Below are 24,170 nucleotides of genomic sequence, written 5' to 3'. Positions count from 1 at the left end.
ACAGTTACAGTGAGGAAAAGAATCAAGAGGAAATATATTATAAATACTGTGGTTTACCTTCTTTAATGCACTATGTTGTTATGAAAGGTAAAACAAGGTTCCACAGTCCCTAAGCTAATGAACACACTCCAATGCATGAACCACAGTGAAAGTTGGTATCTGAATATGGTTTTTCCTGATTGGATCCTATGGCAGATTTGGAGGTAGAGGTTCTGATTTAGTGGCCCTGCATGAGGCTGAGAATTAGCATTTGACTGATGTAGGTAACCCACACATCACTGAAGACTCTTGGAGTGTGAAAGTCATGCTCATAACAGACCTTCAGATTTTTAGAAGTTTAATTCAAATATAAATATTTAATTTCTTCCTTTCTCTCCTCCCCCCTACCCCTCCCATGACAAACCTTCACTAACTCTCAAATTTAGGGCCTTTTATTTAACCATTTTTATTACATATAAAAATAAACAAATAATTATATAAATGTAACTGATGAGTCTGCTCAGTTTTGCCTACTTGCATTTGTTTCTGGGTTGGCCATTTAGTATTGGCTAAACAATCAGGGACTCATCTCTGTGGAAGACTAATTATCTCTCAGCTGTTCTAAACTACCTGGAGCTCTTCTTCTAAGGATGGGTTCTCATGAGATTTTATCCATTTATGTTGGAAAGCCAGATGTTGTTGGGACAATTCAAGTCTTGGTTAGGCAGCCATATTGATATTTTATGGTTGTGGTTTCCCTATTATTGATGTAAGGTACAATACCTTGATATTTTCTGTATGTATATACTCCATGATTTTAGAAAAATTTTCAGGCTGCTTCATATAACATAGCATGCCTGTGTCTTTTGGCAATTTAGTAGGAAACCTTCTCTGCTTGAACGACACCTCTACATTTTAAGAACAAGCCCCTCCCCATCTCCCTTTTAGACCCCAAGGCATTCTTAGTTACCATTATGGGACTTGGAATTCTGGGAGTTCATTATCAGCTGAAGAAAATACACTTGGTGCTGAAAGTAGACAGAAATTTTAAAGGCAGAAGTTGTGTTGTGAGGCCAAAAATGCATGTGGAATGAAACCTTAAACTTAAATAAGTGAGCTGAAGGACAGAAATCAAAGGATTGGATTATCTCATACTTAACTCAGCATCAAACATGCAACAAAACCTGATAAAACCACATGTGATATGCAAGAATAAATGAGGATATTGGGTGGTATGGGAGAGAATTTTGTGTGTGTGTGTGTGTATGCCATGAGGAAATTTTTACTTTGTGTGCTAACTAAAAATAAATTTAAAATTTTAATAGATTTGAAAAATAGCCTACATAGCTATAGAGAAAAACAATGGATAGATAAAGCAAAATGTTAAAAGCTTTCTGGTGTTTTTCACAAAGGGATCCTGAGGGTTGTTGAGGGAATCCACCTTCACTTCAAATGAGATACCAGAGATCACACCCATGCTATAGGCCCCAAAGATCCTGAGTAGAGAAACAAGAGTTGGTAAGTGACCCACACAGGCCCTGCCTCGAGCTCATGAAGCATGAATACTTTCCAAACTCTCAGAAACTGTGTTGTGTTTGGGGGAAGTCATCTCTGTGTAATAAAAGAACTAAGGATGTTTCTGGTTAAAATAAAAAAATGGACTCAGTAAGTTTTTGGTACACTAGAGCTATGTAATAATTTATGTTCATCATGCTCCAGATAGCCTGAGCTTACCACTTTAGTGTAATCATAAGATAACAGGGTTTTACTCCCTACCCCATTTCCAGAACCTTCTTTCTTTTGAGTTTGATGGAAATATGGGAGAAAATGTTTTCTTTTTGATATTTTTCTAAGTACCTCAGCAAAAACTCAGGTTTTAGATTGTTCAATGCCACAAGCTGTAACACTCTTGGCCAAACCAACTACCTTAGTATGTACCACATAATTCTCCTCCCACAGTTCCCAAATTCCACAACTATAGCTATCCTAAGATTATGTTCTTTCAAAGATTTATAATTTATCTTCTAGAATATACAAGATGACAAGAGCTAAGCTAAATTTGTCCTATGTGCACAGTTGGGGGAGGGGAGACTGTTTCTTCCAAGGAAATCTGGGAGTTGCCCCTTCTCAAATAGTTCACAGCATGGGACCATCACATTCCTCCTTTACACTGGCTCTGGAATAGTTCAACACAGGGGACATTAGCTACCTGCAGGCATGGGGAGGTCCCCACATGGGGCACAGAGCCCCCAGACAATGCATGCAGCACTACTCACTCTTTCATGGTACTCGTGTTGTCTTTCTCTGCATCTGACTCCTCTTTCACCAGTGCATCTCCATACTGTTGGATGATGGGGAACATCTAAGCACAAAACACAACACATTCTGCTATTAAATGTAGGGTCCTGAGTTCCAACATAGCAAGCCTTTGAAATTATGAAAGGCCAGTCACATTTTCAAATGCAGCATAGAGCCCTTTGATAGGCACTTTCTTGCCCGGCTCCTCAAATTTGAGTTTCCTAACTTTATCTTCTCCACATATGCTCTCCTCCTCAGATGGAGCCCAAGTAAGGAAAGACTTCCAGTCTTCCTCTGCAAACTGTGTTCTTTAATATCTTTATCTTGATGATTCATTCACTCCATTTTCCACTGTCAGGATTTATCCCTAGGAGATATGGACCCAAAAATATTTTGGGGGACAGAGAGGTGATGGCAAATCAGTCTTCTGCAACTATTTCCATGCCAGTGAGGGACATAGTCTTTGCCTAAGAGGACCATGATTATCTTATACTAAAATTAAAATTCTGTTTCTTGGAGAGGAGGCCTTGGATTCTCAAGAATAGAATTGGTGGGAATACCTGTATCATAGCGAGTTTAGTCTATTCAATGATAAAAATATTTCACTATTCTTGGAATATAGGCTGGTAATAGAGTCCTTCCTAGGTTGTATAATATCATGGACTAGTGGACTTCAATGGAAATATATAAATATTAAAATATATTCCTATGTCAAAATGATATTATTAGAGATAACTGGAATTGGGAGGCCATATGGAAACCTAGTGCAGTGGAAATTCCCTGGAATCTATAAGGTTGACCCTATTGAAGACTAGTAATGGGGGATTTGGAGCCTGGACTGTTTATCTTTTGTAACCAGACAAGGCTTACAATATTGGAATATCAACCCAACCACAAAATCTTTGACCTACAATCACGCCTGCAAGATGTGCTGGGGTAAAGGTAGCAGAGAACTTGTGGGAATGGCCAATTGATGAATAGCCTAATTTGAGGCTCAAGCCAGGAGACTGAGCCCATGCCTGACCCTCCATAGATGGCCAGAAGTCAGAGGCTGGCTAGCCTAGAGACCTAGGATAGAACCAAACATGACTAGCCAAAAAGAAAATTCAATGAAATGATTCCTCCTGATATTCTACTATCCTCATAGACCAGAGCCTAGCACAAACATCATCAGAGAGGTTTCATCCAGCAACTGATAGGAGCACACACAGAGAACCACAAACAAACATTAGGAAGAAGAGGGATGAGTTACAGGAGTCTAAGGGATCAAGGACGTTACAATAACACAGATCATTGTATCAATGAACCAGGGATCATATGGCCTCACAGAGATTGAAGAGACAATCATGGAACCCCTATGGGTCTGAGCTAGGTCCTCTGCATAAGTGTTGTATTCTGCTAGTACCTTACCATTGGGATATGGAAATTAAGCAATATCCTTGGCAATAGCTTGTGATGCTTAGGAGTACTCAGTGGTCCCTCTTTGGCCAATGACTCAATGAGGTGTAGTCATTGAAGGTTTTACTTGATGGCATAAAATGTCTTGTTGGGGCATTTTCTCCTTATTTGGTGCCTCTATTTAAATTCCTGTCACATACATATATATTTCAAGAAGTTTTTTTATAGGAATAGGTTTTCAAATGTCCCTGATTATTAGTTGTCAGCCTCTACATTCCCCCCTTCCCCCCTATTTTCCATTGTTCTTCCTACATAATCCTCCTATTCTAGTCTGCCCTGTATCTCTTCATAACAATATGTTATATTTCTCCTTCCTCAGAATATCCTTTCTTCCACCTTGCTCTCTTAGTAGGTACCTAACCTCTGAGGCTATTCAGATTGTAGCACTCATTTCAAAGACTTAACAGCTAACATCCTCATATAAGACAAAAATATTTGTCTTTTGTGGTCTATGTTTCTTGACTCAGGATGATTTTTTTAGTTCCCTCTATTTACCAGCTAATTTCATTTTTTAAACATATTTCACTCTGTAAAAATATCATATTTTTATTATCTACTCATCAGCTGATGAACATCTAGGGTATTTCCAATCTGCTATAGGTTAGCAATGAACATTGATGAGCGAGTATCTCTGTAGTTTGATGTAGAGTCCTTCTGGTGTAAGCTTACTGGTGGTATAGCATAGCTTGATCTTAGAGTATATTGATTGGCAGTTTCATCAGGGACCCCCACACTGATTTCCATAGTCACACAAATTAGCACTCCCATTAGCAATGAATAAATGTTCCTCTTTCCTCATATCCTCACCAGCATGTGCTGTTATTTGTTTTATTGATCTTTGTCATTGTGACTGGTGTAACATGAAATCTCAAAATAGTTGAATTTGCATTTCCCCGATGTTTAAAGATGTCATACATTTCACCAGGTGTTTCTCAGCTATTTGTATTTCATCTTTTGAGAACTTTCTGCTTAATTCTATATAAAATTTTAAAATTGGGTTGTTTTCTTAATTTTCATTTCTTCTAAGATTTATGTATATCCTAGATACTAACCTAACACCAGATATATAATTTATAAAGATAATTTTCCAATATATAGAGTGTCTCTTTGTAGGACTACTGGTGTCCTTTGCCATACAGAATATTTTGAGCTTCATGAGGTCTCCTTTTTTAATCATTGGTCTTAGTGCTTGTGCTATTAATATATTAATTAGAAAATACTTTCAGTGCCAATGTGTTCAATTCTATTTCACACATTCTCTTTTATCAGATTCACTGTGTCTGGCCTTATGTTGAGGTCTTTGGTCTACTTTTAAGTGGAGTTTTTTGCAGGGTATTTAACATGAATCTAATTGAATTCTTCTACATGCAGTCAAGCAGTTTGATCAGCACTTGATGAAGATGCTCTCTCTCCTCCAGTATGAATTCTTTGCCCGTTTTTTTTTGTAAGAAATCAGACATTCACAGAAGTGTGGACTTATGTGTAAGTCTTCAATTGGTCAATGTGTCTGTTTTATGACAATCCTAGCAATTTTATTACTGTAAGTCTGTAGTACAGCTTGAAGTCTGGGATGGTGGTATTGTCAGTAGTTCTTTCATTGTTATGATTTTAGTTATTGTGTGTAGGTGTGTTAGTTTGAATGTATCTGGCCCCCATAATTCATAGGGAGTGGCAATATAGGAGTTGTGGTTTTGTTGGAGGAAGTGTGTTACTTTGTGGGGGGGGGCGGGCTTTGAGGTATCCTATGCTGAAGCTATGCCCAGTGTCTCAGACCACTTCCTGTTGCTTATGGGTCAAGATGCAGGATTCTCAGCTCTTTCTCCAGCACATCTGCCTGCATGTCACCTACCATGAAGATAATGGACTAAACCACTGAAACTATAAGCCATCCTAAATAAATGTTTTCCTTAATAGGAGTTGCCATGGTCATGGTATATTTTCCACAGACCCTAACTAAGATGCTGTGTATCGGTATATGTGTCTGTGTGTGTGTGTGTGCAGACTTGTGTTCGATGTGTTTCATTGGGTATTTCATTGACTCTGTAGATGGCTTTTGGTAGCAGGGCAGTTTTCACTATAATCATCCTACTGATCAGAGCACATGGGAGAATGTTACAACAGAATGTTACATCTTCTGGTGTAATTGTCAATGTCTTCTTCAATATCTTAAAGTTGTTTTAGTTTTCAAAAATACAAATCATTCACTTGTCTGGTTAGAATTATCACAAGAAACTGATTAAAGAAGAAAAGTTTTATCTTAGTAGTCACTCTCTTGCAGTCATTTCAGAAGAAGAATTAAAAAACATTCAAATTCTATTTACAAGGCAAAGGAATTCAAAAACATTAAGGACATTTCTTGAATCAGAGAAGACATTGAAAATATCATACAGTTCTTAGAAAACTCAAAACACTGTATTATTGCATCATTTTAACATTTTAACATCTGCATTTCATCTTTCCTTAAGTAATTTATTGGTGAAATTATTAAGGCCACTCCACTTAGTTAAAAGGAAGATTTATTTAGTGGGTAATTTACAAAAAGGGAAAGGTAGGTCGCAGGGTCTGGGGAAGGTCTATCACAATCCAGCGGTGTTCTCTGGAGCTCTGCTCGGTCCACCTACCCCGTTCAGGGTCCTGGCACAGAGAGAGTGCTCGCCCATCCAGCTTTTGGGTCTCCAGGCACCTCCCCTGGCCCCACCTCAGAGGCGTGACAGTTGCCAGAGTCTCAATGGGGGTTGGAGTTTCCAGATCCAAGCTGGAATGGCTACCCACTACAGTTAATTCATTTTTAATAAAGGAAATCCCATCGGATCTCTTATTTTGACTTCTATAAATCAGACTATTCTTAGTTATTTTACTCAGAAAAAAGATATAGAGCTGCAAAGATATTTTGGTGGGAAAGGAACCTGACACCCAGTCTGACCAGCTGAGTTTGACCTGTGTGACCCATGTTGTGACAGGAGAGAAATGACTCATCAAAGTTGTCTTCTTACCTTCATCCTCATGTAGTGACATGAGATGGAGCCCACAAAGGCACACAATAAAAATTCCACATATAATAAAATTTTAAAAAGAAAGAGATGAATTGTTTATACCATAACAAACAAGAAAAAATTTTAAAATAACTGGAAATAATAAAATATTTTTCAAGTTCATGAGGCTTCATGAATTTATTCAACTTCAAGGGACACAGGAAAAAAGAGGACCACTAGTTTCAAACTTGTAAATCACCTCAGTTCACAAGATGTCATCTTTAACCATCACTTAAATTAAGGTCTTCTTTGATGAGTACATGGAAATAATGAATTCACTAACCGTACAGTAAACAAATATCCATAATTTTTCAGGACTTGGTGTGGTGTATCAAATAAAGCTTACCTGAGGATCAGAGGATAGAGCCAGGCACTAGATTAAACATAGAGGCCAGGCAATGGTGGCACATAGCTTTAATCCTAGCACTCAGGAGGCAGAGATCTGTCTGTATTTCTGTGAGTTCAAAACTACACTGGACTACATAAGATTGATTCAGTCTAGGAGAGAAACAGAACCAGGCAGAACACACCTTTAATCTCAGTACTTTGGAGTCACAGGCCTTTAATCTCAGCACTTGAGATCTCATGCCTTTGGTACCAGTATTTGGGAAGCACACACGCCATTAATCCCAGCACTAGGAAGGAAGTGAAATGGCTGGGTGGAGAAAGGCATAGAAAGTGTGAGGAGACAGGAACCAGAGCACCTTTTCAGCTGAGGACTCAGAGGCATTCAGTCTGAGGATTCATGGAGACAGGATCTCCACTCCTTTTGGGCCTAAGGATTTGGTAGTGGTGAGAAGTTTGTCTAGTGGCTTGTTCCTTTGTCTCTCTGATCTTTCAGCATTTACCCCAAAATCTGGCTCCAGGTTTTTATTATAAGTCCATTTAGGATTTGTGCAACACATTGGTAAGGGCCATTTGTGGAGACATGTCAGTATGCTACCACCAACCCAAGGATTTTCTGTGAGTTCTAGCCAACTCAATTTATACAATTTCTTACTTCATGAACACAATGCTTTATTTTGATCAATCTCAAGGCATATTACCGGGCAGCTGGACCTTGTCAAGCTGTCTGAATTAGGACTTCACTGTGCTTGGTATGATGATGCATCAAGGGGGGCATATCAATAGGTCAAGTGTTCACAAAATCATTCTAAGGGAAACCAGACCAGACACCCCAAAGAGGTATTTTGATGCAAAATCTGTAGAGGCAGCACAAACTCAGTGAAGGTGGATCTATGGAGAGCTAGAATGGCATGGATTATGATTTGAAAGAAAATGACTCCCATAGGCTCAAATGTTTGAATATTTGTTCTCCATTTGGCCGAACTCTTTAAGAAGGATTGATTATGAGGTACAGGCCTGTTGAAGGAGTTGTGTCACTGGGAGTAGGCTTTGAGGTTTCAAAAGGTTTAGTCATTCCCAGTGTCCTCCTTATGGATCCAGATATGAGCTCTCAGCTGTTCTGTTTCCATGGCTTTTTTTCTCCACCACAAACTTTAACATTCTGAAACTTTAAACCCAATTAAATGCTTTCTTTTAGATATTGTCTTGGTCATGTTTTTTTTTTTTTTTTTTTTTTTTTTTTTTTTTTTGTCAGTAATAAAAAAGTAACTAAGAAGAAAGGTGCAACTAGGCTGTGGCCTATTGCTGTGACAGGCCTGCCTATTTTGTTTTCAGAGGAATATTAATGACTTTGGGGTTTTAAACTAGAAGCTAGGTTAAATCTATAACCAGAATTTAATGGCCTATCCTCGTAGCAGCTAGGAAGACATTTTAGAGAGCCCTATGGAGGTTGATGGCCCAGATACAATGATATTTCTTTATCATTATGATGCCAGCTCTCTGAAATCATAAATCCAGTTAAACACATCTTTTATAAACTGTCTTGAGCATTGTGTTTTGTGACAGAAGTAAGAAAGTAACTAATACACATGAGCTTGATGCAATCTTCTTGTACTACCATGGAAACAAAGTACTTCTACGCAAGAAGGTAAATGGAAATGTATGGCTGTGAAAATTGTACCACTTAGATGCCATTATTGCTGTTTTTTTGTTTTGTGTTGCTGTAGTATACCTGAGACAGGTTTACTCCTAAAAGTAAATTATTTGTTTTTTCTCCTTCTACTTTCCTTCCTTCCTTCCTCCCATTTTTGTTTCTTTCCTTCTTCTTCCCTTCCTTTCTCCTCCTCCTCTCCTTTCTGTGCCATGGTGACACCCAAGGGAAATGCAAATGAAGCATATTATTAGCATCTACCAGGTGATGCCTTAGCTGGTATCCCCATCCCATATATTCCCTTTCACTCTCTGGAATAAAATTTGGCTGTCTCCGTGAAACTGACTCTCAAGGTTCTTTCCATAGTGCTCTAGCCATATAAGCACTTCTGACCACTTCTGCTCCCTTTGTCTCTGTAGCCTAGTGGCCAGTGGACTATGAGAAAAAGGGAGACCCCTCACAGCTGGCACCCACCAAACGGGAACTTATGGAGTACACAGAGTTTGTGATTACAGCTCTTCCACCACTGGCAGAGGTTAGCTGTGTCTTGCCTGACTATCCTGGTTCCAGGATCAGTCATCTCTCTTCCTCTCTTTGTTTTACTTTTGTTTTGCACCTTTGCCAGGGGATTAGATACATGCCCTACACTGAGTATTATGCTCCTTTAAAAAACCAAAGGTATCTAATAAACAGCCCATTACAGGATGTAGGATAGCTACACTCAGATTGTTCACCAAAGTTGTCCTTAAGAAGTCCTAAAAATACAGGAGACTGCCATTGCTCTAGGTTACTAATCAGAACATGAGGGTAAGATCCTATTGCAGAAGACAGTAAACACATTGGTTATAGGACAGGAAACTTTCTCCTCATGGCAATCTTTTATAGTACTGGATGGTGCTTGGGAAGATTCATTGAGGGGGAAGTCTTTCTTACTCAGTAGTGAATCCCATGAACTCCTTTAATGACCATCATGGCAAGACAGGAGTGTATATATGAAAAAAATGGTATGAATTTTATGGGGGGTAGCCCACCACTTTCTGCTTGGATTTAACTCCATTCCATGGGAGAAAACACATGCTTAGTACTCTGGCCAACGACCCAAGGCTGTAGAGCTCACAGGCCCAAGAATGAACCGATTATCCTGACGAATAGTCTTAATATCCAACTGCCTTCTAAATTTGCATCATTTACCAATAGATTAAAGTATCCCTCAGATCTAATCAAAGAAATTTCTCTGTGAAGTGGATAGTGGTAAACAAAGAACCTTAAAACCCATCAAAGTGCCAAGAATAATTGTCAGTGGAATGCTCTACCAGAAATGAGAATTAAAGATTCAATAATGGAAACAATATTGACAAAATTAATGAGAAATCTTTTATCAGCATTGAAATGAAACATTTTGTTTTGTCTCTGGGGAAACAGGAAAAATTTGATATTAGAGAATATAAAGATTGCTAAATAATTATTTTCCTTCCATACACAATAATAGAGACTCTATCAAGACAATGAAAAATAATTGAAGACTCTGGCATGAAGCGTGGTAGATTAAACTCACATTCATCTAGGTTTTCTTCAGGAGTAAATTAAAATCCAGGTATTTAGAATGCACTCTTTGAAGAACATATCCGAATTTGAGATAAAATCAACCTTCATTTATGGCTCCATTTCTTGAAATAATCTTCAGGAAAATAGGGTTTTCTGGAGTATTAATAACTTTCTTACCTAATTTCAAGGGAATCTGAAATAGTTAAATAAATACACTGGTAAGTGTATCAGTTTTACAGAAGACTGGTAGAACTAATATGTTAAGAAAAATTGTTGTCATGTGTTGTCACTTGGCTGTGACCCAGCATTCAGAAGTAAGAGAGAGGAGTAACACAAGATTAAGACTTACTTAGCTACATAGCGTGCTTTGTACCATCCTGAATAATACAGACTGCTTTCTAAAAATAAATCTATCTTTATAAGTGAAAAAATGACTTTTAACACTGTGATAGTTTGAAAGAAAATGGCCCTCAAAGGCAGTGGTACTATTAGGAAGTTTGGCCTTGTTGGAATAGGTGTGGTCTTATAGGAAGTATGTCATTATGGAGGTAGGCCTTAGGGTGTCATGTGCTCAACTTATGCCCAGTGTCTCAGGCTACTTCCTGTTGCCTTTGGATGAAGACAAAAAATTTCCCAGCACCATGTCTGCCTTGAGGCCACTGTGCTCCCTCTCATGATGATAATTGACTAAACATCTGAAACTGTATTTTCCAGAGAGAACAGGGAAGATGCACATATAAACTTACAAAGACGTGACAGCATGCACATCATGTGACATGTGCAAGCTCAAACTGAAATGGAGTGCTTGTATGGATATGAACATCGTCTCACCCTTGGTTGAGGAGCTTTGATGTTTGATAGTTGCTGTGAAAGGCAGTCTGTATTTTTTATTAAGTCTGTGACCTCTATTAGTCAGCCAGATTCCAGGCCAGGCCATACCCATAAGAGCAGTCATCTAACACAAACTGGACTTGATTAACTTAAAAATTAGAGAGAAAAACAGAGAGAGAACTCATTGAGTGTGAGGTGCGGTGGGGATGTATCTGGGATAAATTGTGATGATAGGGTGAATGTAATAAAAATGTATTATATGAATTCTCCAAGAATTAATAACAATGTTTAAAGAAATGCATAAAGAAATGCATCTATGAAAATTTTTGTTTGTTTTTAATACTTAGAAGAGTTTAAAATGTTTAATGTATTTATTAAGGGATTTAATATAAAAATGTCCTCCAAGGCACCATTTTAATTTTTGGATAAATTAGGTGATTTAGAAAGTGGGGGATGCTTTAATGAATAAAGAGAAAATAATAATAATGAAGTACATGTGGGTAGTTCATGGTTTTGGGGTTGGAGAGCAGTGGCAGCCTGAAGACACCATATCTAGAAAACAGGAGTAAAGTGCACCAAGAAAATCTAGTGAAGGTTCTTGACTTGGGGGAGTCTTGATTGATATGAACTTGAAGGATAAGAAATAAAGATGAATAAAGAAGGGAAGAAACACACAGGTTTATAAGAATTTGAGTGGATGCCTGCTAGGCTAGACCCGAGTTTCTAAATGTGAGAACAAGTACATATCATGGCCAAACAAAGGAATCCTTCATACCCATGAATAATGATTTAATGCAGTCATTTTTGTCTGTGGCTATAAATTGGAACCACTGTGGAATATTTGAAGTGCCTCTGGCGGGTGAAGGATTTTGGATATTCTGAGATGACACAGGGATGGATCATAAGGTGATCCTAACAGTGAGAAGAGGGATGTTTCTGACTCTTTTACCTGCTCATGGGACCTTTTTCCTCCTACTGGGTTAGCTCACCCAGGCTTGATATGAGCATTTATGCCCAGTCTCATTGCATATTGTTATGCCATGTTTGGTTGATATCCCTGGGAGGCCTGCTCTTTTCTGACAGGAAACAGAGAAGCAGGGGATCTAGGATGTAAGGGAAGGTGGGGGCTACTGGGAGGAGGGGGGGGGAAGCAGAAAGCAGGCTGTGGTCAGGATGTATTTTATGAGAGAAGAATAAATAAAAAGTAAATCATAGTTTCTATGTATGGTATAAACAAGTATGAAAATGCTATAAAAATTCTATATGTTAAAATGCATATATACTTGTAACAAGAAAAATACTCAAATTCAATGATACTATATGTAATCATAAAAGGAATATCTTCATTGACCCTACATGAGCTTAACATTTACACTTAGACATAGATTAACTCAAGGGCCCTAGGGCTCAAACATGGCTTCATATAGATCTTTTGACAGAGAAAACATTAATTAAAGATAAAACAGTGTATTCCATATATATTTCATATATATATATATATATATGTGTGTGTGTGTGTGTGTTTATGTATAAATCCAAGTTTATGAAAATGCCTATGAATATAAAACAAAAATATGACAAAAAGAATATGCTCTGCCTCACCTCTGTTTCTTCACAAGGACTCAGGGAAAAGTTCTGCAGGATTTTGACAATTGCAAGCTTCATGTTAATGAGAGAAAACCTCATGCCAATGCAGTTTCTAGGACCATGTCCAAAAGGCAGGAATGTAAAAGGATTGATTCTATCTTTATTCTCCTTGCTGAACCTGGTGTCACAATTGAACAAGAATACAAATAATGAAACATGAAGTGCACAAGAGCCACATGTTTACAGTTTTCACCTACAGTCCTCAGCCAGAATCATACAGGGCACTTCAGTGGGTTCACTATTGCAATCAGGGTGAGTTAAATCATTACGAGATTTGGAAGTTAAAATTCTCTCTACAACTTTATGGTAAAGGAGCTCCTGAAGTTAATAAGATGATGAGTAGTGAATGATCATTGAAATCAAATTAGTCTTTAAAGTTTAAAATATTAAGAATGTCATGTGTTCCTGGTGTGAAAACATCACAAAGTAAATGTGAAGGAGAAGGAAGGAATTACCCTGTCACTTGAATTGGGGCTTTGCTCATTGGGAAAGGAGGAGACGTATGTTACAGATGAACTGTCTCTGTTCCATTCTCTCTTCACCATCCTCTTTTTCCTTCCTGGCCTTGTTTCAGTCTACTCATCCTAATCTATTTCCTCTTCTTCCTCCTCTTCCTCTCCAGCCTCCTTTCCCTCATTAAGCCCCTGTCACAAAATCTTTTACTGTCTCTCACTCCTCCAAGAGTTATCAACTGAAGTGATTTGCAAGGACACATGCTGTTTCTCTACTCTGTTATCAGTGAATTTTTGTCTCCATCTCCTCCATTAGGGGAAAAACTACTGAAAGCACAGAACTATGTCCGATTAAAATTTGATTTCTCACATGATTATTTAAATAAAAATGCTGATTCTGGAAATGTTCTAGAAGACTAATAACCATCTGTTCTCTGAGAGTTATTAAGTATTAGGGAAGATTAAAAAATAATTTCTAAATTATTTTATAGGACAGCATTGGAGTCCGGTGAAAGTTGTACTGGTATGTGTGTATAAGCTGAACTTGGCAGAATCCTGATGGGGAAGATTGTACACACACACACACACACACACACACACACACACACACACACGAAACATTAGCATTCTTCTGTAGACATCTTATGTACTGCATTTGATTAAACCTCAGCATTTTTAACCTTTGCATTCCTCTTCCCTGGTCTGGTCACTGATGCCCACTGAGTCTATATTATATGATTGAAAGCTGGACCAACAATAGAAACACACAATTAATAATGTATCCGTTTTTGGTCACTAAGTTAAAGGAGGTGGAAGTGGTGGCTCTGTAGAGGGACATAGAATTCACCTAATCAGAAAACGAGTTAGGTGACTCCATTCTACTCCTCTAATAAGCACTATCCATAGACCATCTGCCAACACCAGGGACACATGGCTAAGAATACAAGGTCTTAGACATCAAGAAATTCATGAAATAAGCTACTACATGTCTAAATTCTTGGCCTCTTGATTCAACTGCATCTATATTAAAGTATCATTTTTACATGAGTAGCATGATATGGATTGGACAGGTTATTTATAGGAATATGTATGTATATTCACACACCTGCATATGGGCATGTAAATAATACCTAAATAACAATTTGTAAAAAAAAGAGGCTATTCACTTGAAGAAGTGTGGGGAGGGATCTATAGGAGGATTTGAAAGGAAGAAAATGAATGAAGAAATGTTATTCCAAATTATAATCTCAAAACTTAAAAAAAGATAAAATATGATCCTGTATTTTTATTAGTGGTGCAACAATGGCAACCTAGCAATTATTCCCATGCTGCATACAATTCCCACAGACTGTTTATCATTTCCCACTCACAGAATACCCAGATTCAGATTCAAGAAGGATGAAAATATCAACTTTCTGATCAGTAGATGACTTGACTTTGGAGGAGTCACCCACTGGACAAGTGTGAGGGAGTTTCCTTCACAAAATAGACAGAAACAAAGCTAAGAGGACTTGTATTAGCATTCATCCTAAGTGGCACAGCTTGACCCATCACAGAGGAGGCTTTCTGCACCTCTACCCACACCAAGTCTAATACAATGTATTGCTATATTTGGGAAATGATTCCTATATTTGAGGATGTATCCAGAGAATTATGGACAGCATCAAAGAAATAGAAACCTAACAAGTTAAGTAAGATAAATGATTTTCTTATCATGGTAATGGTACTTGCTCTCTTTGGCACATACTTTATACACACACACACACACACACACACACACACACACACACACACACACACACACTCATACACACACACACACACACACATACAAGCCTGTGTCATAAAATAGCATTTATAGGTTATAGAAAGTAATCAGCAATTATAAAAATAGGAGAAAACTGATGTTTTTCTAATTTCTAAATACTTACACATAATTTGAAATTTGTCCATGATGTCATAATATTAATGGTATTTTTATTAATGTTTTGTGATAGTTTGAATGAAAATGGCCCCATAGATTCATAGGGACCTGCACTATTGGGAGGTGTGGCCTTTTGTGGTAAGTTGTCACTGGTGTTAGGCTTTGAGGTCTCAGAAGCTCAAGCCAAGCCTAGTTTCTCAATCTTCTCTCCCTGATGCCTCCTGATCTGGATGTAGAACTCTCAGCTACTTCTCCAGCTACATGTCTGTCTGCATGCTGCCATGCTTCCCTCCATGATGATGATAATGGACTAAACCTCTGAACTGTAAGCCAGCCCGAAAGAAATGTTTTACTTTGTAAGAGTTGCCATGGTCAAAGTATTTCTTCACAACATTCAAAACCCTAACCAAGACAGGTCTAAGACTCAAAAACAAAATTACAAAATACAGAACTCTCATATTTTGGTCAATTAAAATATCTGTAGTTTTTACAATAATTATCAAATTGTACTACAGATATTCTAAAATCAAATATACATGCAATAATACAAATCTATTTTTATGTGATTACAGTAATAGACATCTTAACATGCTTAAAGAAGTCTGGTTCTGTGTATTTTCCCCTTCTCAGGGTCCTCATACCTTTCAGGATGGAACTCCTCAGGATCTGGCCAGTATTTTGGATCTCGGTGAAGAACAAAGACAGGTATTGCCACCTGTGTCCCTTTGGGAATGAACACACCATTGATCACAGCATCTTTCTTACTGAGCCTGTTAAGCCTGATAGCAACTGGGTGTAATCTCATAGTTTCATTCACCACCATGTCCAGATATTCCATCTCTACCAGGGCTTCATAAGTGACAGGTGCCTGGGAAGATTAAAAAAAAGATTTTGTTGATTTGAGATTTGAAACTAACTTTCATGTCAATCTACTCAGTACTATCAAGTTTTAGGAACTCCACATTCAACCCAGATTAATGATTGGATTTACCATTGATAAGTCCTATTCACTGCACTCATGTGTGTTGATGTAGTAAAGATCCACTGAAATGCATGGTGAAGTGAATATAGAAGAACATTCACATAAGCTTACACATAGGTCCCAAATCTTCAGTTTTCCTTTGTACTGTTTTCCATTTAAGTAGTAATGAATGGCATATTATTTCCATCCCATTTAACACAAATCAGTTGTTAAGGGTGTCAAAACCTAATATAGGGAATCCACAAGTCCAGATTGAAGAAATATAATGTAGGGAACATTAAATTCCTTTTTAAAGTTCCATATCAATCCTTTTAGAGAACAACTCACAGTGTTTAAATCCTATGACTAAATTTAATATTACTATGTTCAATTTGAAGATAAATGCCATATTAAGCAGGAATAGTATATGAACTTACAGTGATTAACTTCAGTAGGATCTTTTCCCTTTGAAACTCATTATGGTAAAATAGCCTAAAAAATGGAGACTAATTGAGTAAAAGAATTCTCTTCTAGTGAGAGATCAATTCATTTCCATGCTGTTTCTGAAAGAATCTTTCCCGTGTTACTTCATATGTTGTTCTAATAAATCTTTAATTTTCAACATCCCACGGGATTGAGTCACCTGAATATAAATTGAAAAATTAGAAATTTCTAGATTAGATTGGTTTGTGCATATATCTGGGAGAGTTGTTGTCCTGACTGTTCATTGATATAGCAGGGTCCAGATATTTATAGGTAGCACTATTTCCTGAGTGGATGACTGTTAACTGGATATTTTTCTGTGTCCTGCCTGGTCCTGCAGCCACTCAGACTCAAATAAACACACAGAGGCTCATATCATTTTTAAACTAGGGCCATGGCAGTCTTCCTGCTGGCTAGCTCTTATACTTAAATTAACCCATAATTCTTATCTATGTTTAGCCAAGTGCTTGGTACCCTTTCTCAGTTCTGCCTTGTCATCTTGCTTCCTCTGTGTCTGGCTGGAGACTCTTGACTCTGTCCTTCCTCTTCCCAGAATTCTCCTCATTTGCTCACCCTGCCTGTGCTACCTGCCTGTGCTTCCTGCCTGGCTGCTGGCCAATCAGCATTTTATTATATCAGTGTACAAAAGCATTATCCCGCAGCAGATGACCTTGTGCTACATGAGGTCATCTGGATAATGATAGGTCAGTGAGTGAGTCAGTGGTCAGCCAGCATCCTCCATAGCCCCTGTGTGCTTCTTTGGCTGTGTAAGCACCTTGGTAAGAATAAGTGCTTCCTACAAGTTCCTGTCTTGAGTTCCTGCATTGACTTTCCTCAGTGGTAGTCTGTCATGTGAAAATATAAGTTGATGTAAATTCTTTCCTCCCCATAGCTGTTTTGGATCATGGCATTTATCGCAGTGACAGAATGAAACAAGAAGAGGGAGTGAGTATGAGGTTTGAAAATGTTTTTGTGTACCTCATTGACAACCCAGCCAGTCCCAGAGTTTAGGGACCTCACACTCCATTGCACCCAGTTTTGGGCAGAGACGAGAAGACAGTTTATATGATGTGTGGTTCTCACATTGTGGGACACTGAAGTTACCATAATGTAGATGTGAACAGTTTACATTGGAAGCTGCCATGATGTGCTGTGTTTGAGTCTAATTATGTGATTAGAGAGAGGAGTAATGCAGAGCATAGCTGAATCAGCCTGCCCAGAAAGGACCACACAGGTCCCACTGATAGCAGTCATGCCAAAGCATTTCCAGTAATAGTAATAATACAGCTGTCAGGTCAATTGTTTGAAGTTCTAGGGGGTTGCCTCAATTGTTAAGAGCACTATTTGATCTCTCAGAGGAACCAAGGTCAGTTCCCAGTACTCACATGGTGAGTACATTTCCTAGAAGTCTAATTTCAGGGAATCTGAGCCCCTCTTCTGGCTTCCTCATGTTTCAGATATGCACATGGTACAGAGATGTACATACAGGCAAACACCCATTTAAGTTTAAAGAAGACCCTTGACTGACACTTGCTTATCCTTAAAATCTAAAGAGATTTTATGCATGTTTTTGGACTATGTCTATGTAGTTAGAGATAGTGTTTATTACAGGGTTAGTACAGAATTACTGAGATTAATTTTTCTCTACACATAATTTTTCCTTTGTCTTAGATTTTCAGTGACTATTGATAAAAAATTAATTCTTACTGTATTTACTATAATTTGAAATGCAAGTGCGGAAGTAGTGTTTCAGGTTGAGGTTTGACATTTTCCCTGTAGCTTCCAGTACCATGTACTCACCTTATTGGGAAGGACTGTATCAATCTCTTGCTGCAATTTCTTCTGAACATGGGGGTGAATTGCCAGTAAATATGTAATAAAGGAAAGAGTAGTGCTTGTTGTCTCATAGCCAGCAAAAATAAATGTGATTGATTGGGTCAGGATCTCCAGATCAGAAAGAGCTAAAATGAAATTAGGTATTTTATGTCAATGATCAAAGCTGGTATCTACACAGAGCCTTCATTCATCTGCTTTGTTCTACCATCTTTGACACAGGAAGGTACACTGCATTTTATCTACAATGGTGTACTGCCTGCAAGACATGCAAGGGCAATGGTGGTACAATATGTGTGGGAATAACTAATCAATAAGTGATTTGACTTACAACCTACTCCATGAGACGGAACTAAGACTTGGCATTGCTTACATGATCTAGAACCTGAGACTAGGTATCCCAGGGGCCAAGGCCAAAACCAAATAATACCGTTGAAAAAAAAAGTAGGGAAAAAATGACTACTAATGATATTCTGCTATACTTGTAGATAAGTGCTTTTGTCAGCCATCATCAGAGAAGCTTCCTTCTGCAGCATGTGGGAACAAATGTCCAGAACCACAACCAGATTTGAGGCAGAGAGTGAAAGCCTTTGAAACACTCAGTCCTAAATGGGTTGTCTCTGCCAAATCCCTCTCCTTAGAGCCTGGGAAATCCCACAGAAGAGTAGTCAGGAAGAATGTAATATCATGTAGGGGTTGAGAATACCAAGAATACCAAGAACACAGGACTCTCCAAATCAACATGATGGAATGTCATATGAACTCACAGAGGCTGAGGAAGCATGCATATGGCCTGCACAGGTCTCTAGCATGTCCTCTAAGCATGCATTATGGCTCCTAGTTTAGTGTACTTATGGGATTTCTGAGTGTGCAAATGAGTGGCTCTCTGATTCTTTTATCTTCACCTGAACACTTTTTATTCTGTCAGTTTCTCTTTCTTAACTTTTTATGTTAGTTTTTGTTTTATCTCATTACATTTTATTTTGTTACATTAAAAAATGAATGAATAAATTAAAATCTGTCCACTGGGAAAAGGTTAACAACTAAATTGTCCTTTATATATTTTGGGAGAGGAAAAATCAGTTTTTTTCCAAGTGGGATGACACTGGGAATATTAACCATTCCAGGAGAGGCCTCGTGTTCAAGAGTGTTTGCCTTTCATATTAATGGACTCCATAGTGTGTGTGTGTGTGTGTGTGTGTGTGTGTGTGTGTGTGTGTGTGTGTGTACTTTTATTTGGTTACAGTTTGATGTTTGTTTTTGATACTGTTTGATTTTGTTTCCTTGGTTTTGGGTAATTTTCTGTTGCATTGGTCTTTTATTTGCTCTTGAGAAAGAACTTAAAGTTCTCTGGGTGGGGTATTCAGAAAGCCTTTGGTGAGACTAAAAATATGATCAAAATATATTTTAATTTAAAATTGTTTAATAATAGAAAATAATAAAAATTGGATTGACTTCAAATGTGAGATTAACAATGATATTCATTAATTAAAAATTTCAAAACACACATTGAAGTACCAATGTATGGAAAGAAGCACTACTCTGAAATACTAAACCCAGCCAAAATGAGTAAAAGAATGAAGATGAAATATTACAAACACTGTGATTTTTCTTCTTTAATGTGCTACGTTACTGTGAAAGGAAGAATAAATTTCCACAGTACCTTAAGCTAATGAACACACTTCCAATGCATGAACCACAGTGAAAGTTGCTATTTGGATACTGTAGTTCATGACTGTATTATTTAGAAGCAGATTTGCAAGTAGATGCTCTGATTCAGTGGCCTTGCCTGAGGCTGAGAATCAGCATTTGACCAATGCAAGTGACCCACACATTGCTGAAGACTCTTGGAGTGTAAAATCAGTGGTCATAACAGACCTTCATATTTTTAAAAGTTAAATTAAAATATAATTATTTCATTTCCTTCTTTCTCTCCTCCCTCCTAGTCCTCCCATGCCACACCTCAACTCTCAAATTTAGAGCCTCCTTTTTAAAACCATTTGTGTTACATATACAAATAAATAATCATAAATACAACCTGCTGAGTCTGCTCAGATTTGCCTACTTGCACTTGTTTCTGGGATGGCAATTTAGTATTGGATAAACAATCATGGACTCATCCCTGGGGAAGACTAACTCCCTCTCTCTCAGATGACCTGAACTACCTGGAGCTCTTCAGGATGGGTTCTCATGAGATTTCCCCCAACTATGTTGGAAGGTCCTCTGTTGTTGGGACAGTTCAGATCTTGCATGTTGATGATATTTCATGGTTGTAGTTTCCCTGTCATAGATGGAAGTTTCAATAACCTCAATATTTTCTGTATGTGTATACTCCATGATTTTAGAAAGTTCCTCAGGCTGCTTCATATAACATAGCCTGTCTGTGTCTTTTTGTGATTTAGCAGGAAGCTTTCTCTGCTTGAATGACCCCTTTACATTTCAAGAACAAGCTCTTCCCCCCTGTTCATTCCCTTTAGACCCTAAATTATCCTTAGTTACGTTTATAGGACTCCATGTCTTTGGAATTCTGGGAGTTCATCATCAGTTGAAGAAAATCCACTCGGTGCTAAAAGGAGACAGAAATTTCAAAATCAGGTTGGCAGGCCAAAAATAAGTATGAAATGAAGAATTTAAACTCTCTTGTGAGGAAATGGTTTATTTAAGAATTCAGCTAATGTTACCTGAATCACTAGTGACACAACACACTGACCCCTAGATTTTGGGGAACAACAATTTTATCATGAGCCCAGTAGTGATGGCACACACTTTTAATACCAGCACTTGGGAAGCATGTGGATCTTTGAGTTTGGGTCCAGCCTCATCTATAAAATGATGGACAGCCAGGGTTACTCAGAGAAATGCTGTCTTGAAAAAATATTCTTTTAAAAATAAATCTACCATGGTATAGTATCATGCTGCCATGTCCAACACTATTTTTCATGGATTTCCCTCATTCTAAGCCTCTGTATCTGCTGACGACAGACTCCTGGCTGGATGGTTGTCAGTTTCTTCTTCCTTAATAGGCATCTGTTTAGAAATAAGTCCTACACATCAATATCTCATTTCCTTGCCATATTGTTACTCATTATCTCATACTCATTAACTGCTGTTTCTGGAACTCATTGCTAGGTTTTATGTGGTTGCTTACTGTCTTAATTATTGCTGTGAAGAGTCACCATGACTATGGCAACTCTTAAAAAGGAAAACATTTAACTCTTGAGGCTTGCTTATAGTTCAGAGATTTAGTCCATTGTCTTTATGGCAGAAAGCAAGGCAGCATATATGCAGACATGGTGCTAGAGTGGTAGCTGAGATTTCTTACTCATTGACAGGCACATGGAAGTGGTCTGAGACACTGGGCATGGCTTGAGCATATATGAAACCTCAAAGCCTGCCTCCATTGTGACATACTTCCTCTAACAAGGCCACACCTCCTAATAGTGCCATTCCCGTTGGGAACCATTTTCTTTCAAACAACCATACCTACAAATGCTCCAAACTCCAGAATACTAGCAAATAAACAGTGTTACCTCCTCAGAGGTGATGCTGACTCCCTGACATCCTTCTGTCAGCATTTTTTTTCTGCCAACATCCTTATCCTTACTCCAGCATGTAAGCTGTATTAACCAAAGTGGATTATACAAGTGTCCATCTCAATGCTCACAAATATTGCCCAACTTCTAGGCAAGATATAGCTCAAAATGAACAGATCAAATCCATCATATATCTTTATAGGGATTTCTATGAGGAATGTTCATCTTTTGACATCATTGCCTTAGAATTAAAAGAAATTGTGTTATATTTTACCTCTTGGGGATTTTCAAGTCGATCTTTTTTGGTCTTATCTATAAATTTTTTTAAAAATGATATAGCTTCATTTGGAAACATAGAGATGTTTAGTTTGTCATATATTCTGCAAAGAAATGGAAACAGTGCTGTAGAGAAAATGAAAAAAACATGATGAAAATGGAAACTGAAGCTTCTGACTGTTATTTTATTCACCAATGACAAAATTTCAATAATTTAAGTGAAATATCAAAACAACAGGAATAATTGTGGTAGAAATGAGTATAACTATAAAATACAGAAAGTAAATCACACCTAAAAGTAATTGAATTTTAAATAAAAACACACAGGAAAGATTTCACCTCCAGGAAGATTCAGTGTGGAAGTCTATGAAATATTTAATAGAAAATTCTTACCAGTTTTTCACAGGCATTTCCAAAACTTAGAAAACTAGGGGGAAGTATAGAATTGAACCTGGAAAGGTCTACTTCCCCGTTATTAAAATCAGAATAAATTTTGGAAAGGAAACCTGTGTAGAAATGTGACTTAAAGGTACCAAAGGGATTTTATCAGTGACACATACCAACAAATGCAGAAAAATGAAAAGAATTCTGTTGTATGCTACCCAATATGGCACAATGCAGAAGAAAACCAAATCACACAAGCAATCAGAGATGGAGTATTTTGAAAAATTTCAGGAATAAATACAACATACTTTCCTAATTTATGATCTCAGAAAATTGGGAACAGCAACTTCCCTTAACTTTATGAGGATTGTCAATGGAAACTCAGAGCTAACAAGAAATTGGGGGAGTATGTGTTTTCTATTATTCTTGGAAAAAGGCAATGATAGGTTGCTCATGCTATCATTACTTCTGTGCAGTGACTAGAACCAAAAAGCAGGTGCATTATGTCTTTCATGGCACAGCATTAATACACAAAACATACATGAAAATAAATTATAATCATGTGCTCGGAGGCTGAGTCAAAGAAACACAAGTTTGAAAGCAGAGTTGATTATTTGACAGAATCTTTTTTTTTTTTTGTTTTTTTGAGACAGGGATTCTCTGTGTAGCTTTGCGCCTCTCCTGGAACTCACTTGGTAGCCCAGGCTGGCCTTGAACTCACAGAGATCTGTCTGGCTCTACCTCCTGAGTGATGGGATTAAAGGCATGTGCCACCACTGCCCAGCTTGACAGAATCTCTTTAAAAATTAAGAAAAATTGCAGTGTTTGTGATGAAAGGCATAGGCTTATACGTGCTAGCTAGGCACCATGCCATGAATCTCCATTCTTAGTCTCTGTACTTGAGGAAGAATCTTGACTGAATGCAAGGTAGGGCAAGAATTGAAATCTTCCAGCCTCTATTGCTCTACTGCAGGGATTAAAAATATTCCTCAATACTCTTGACACAGTCATGTCCCTTTACTTTAGTGTTCTCATATCTAATGCAACAAACAAGGCCAACGATTAATAAGAAAACATTATTTACAAAATCATCACAACATAAATAACTATGGTCCAACCACTGCACACTGGTCCATCTGCCCCTATCACAATAATGGGGGACGGTCCAGGAAGAACTTGATGCTGAAACTCAACATGAAGATTATTCTGGAGTAGGACCTTTGGGGAGAACAATACAGAGGGTCTCCCAGTGATGAGATAATCCAATATTCTGAACATTTAGTTTTATTATCCAATAGCTCTCCATTGTCCTTCCCCCATAAGCTATCCTTTATTTATATAATACCCAAGGTCAGTGTAGGTAGGCAGCTCAGTTTCTCAATTTTCAAATCTTTTATAATTTCATATTTTTTGAAATATTTTCATGTATCCTTTTTTTCCATCTTAGGAACATAGTCTTTCCTGGTTTAAAGGACCTCTGTGGCTCAGTTTCCTGAGAGATGGGACTGTTCTACATGATATGACTGCACATTCTTACA

The 24,170-nt window shown here is 37.8% G+C and overlaps 1 protein-coding gene across 3 annotated transcripts in view; it reads right to left on the bottom strand.

Annotated features, from left to right (window-relative positions):
• Nucleotides 1–10,114: 10,114 nt before the first annotated feature.
• The window catches only part of LOC102925065 (cytochrome P450 3A13-like), a 133,182-nt gene continuing 119,126 nt past the window's right edge, over nucleotides 10,115–24,170 (bottom strand). For 2 of the 3 annotated variants that reach the window (XM_076560630.1, XM_076560629.1), the window contains 6 exons: nucleotides 22,247–22,374; nucleotides 20,939–21,005; nucleotides 18,407–18,567; nucleotides 15,804–16,030; nucleotides 12,742–12,904; nucleotides 10,115–10,501 (listed from right to left, as the gene is read on the bottom strand). In XM_076560630.1, coding sequence (XP_076416745.1) covers nucleotides 10,406–10,501; nucleotides 12,742–12,904; nucleotides 15,804–16,030; nucleotides 18,407–18,567; nucleotides 20,939–21,005; nucleotides 22,247–22,374 — 842 coding nt within the window. In that variant the 3' untranslated portion in view covers nucleotides 10,115–10,405. The remainder of the gene's footprint in view (nucleotides 10,502–12,741; nucleotides 12,905–15,803; nucleotides 16,031–18,406; nucleotides 18,568–20,938; nucleotides 21,006–22,246; nucleotides 22,375–24,170) is intronic. The other variant, XM_076560631.1, reaches the window with a different exon arrangement.

The sequence above is a fragment of the Peromyscus maniculatus genome, chromosome 23 (assembly GCF_049852395.1).
Source record: "Peromyscus maniculatus bairdii isolate BWxNUB_F1_BW_parent chromosome 23, HU_Pman_BW_mat_3.1, whole genome shotgun sequence".
Lineage (NCBI taxonomy): Eukaryota > Metazoa > Chordata > Mammalia > Rodentia > Cricetidae > Peromyscus > Peromyscus maniculatus.
The sequence above is the reverse complement of the archived record's forward strand: the minus strand, read 5'-3'. Positions and strand labels throughout refer to the sequence as shown.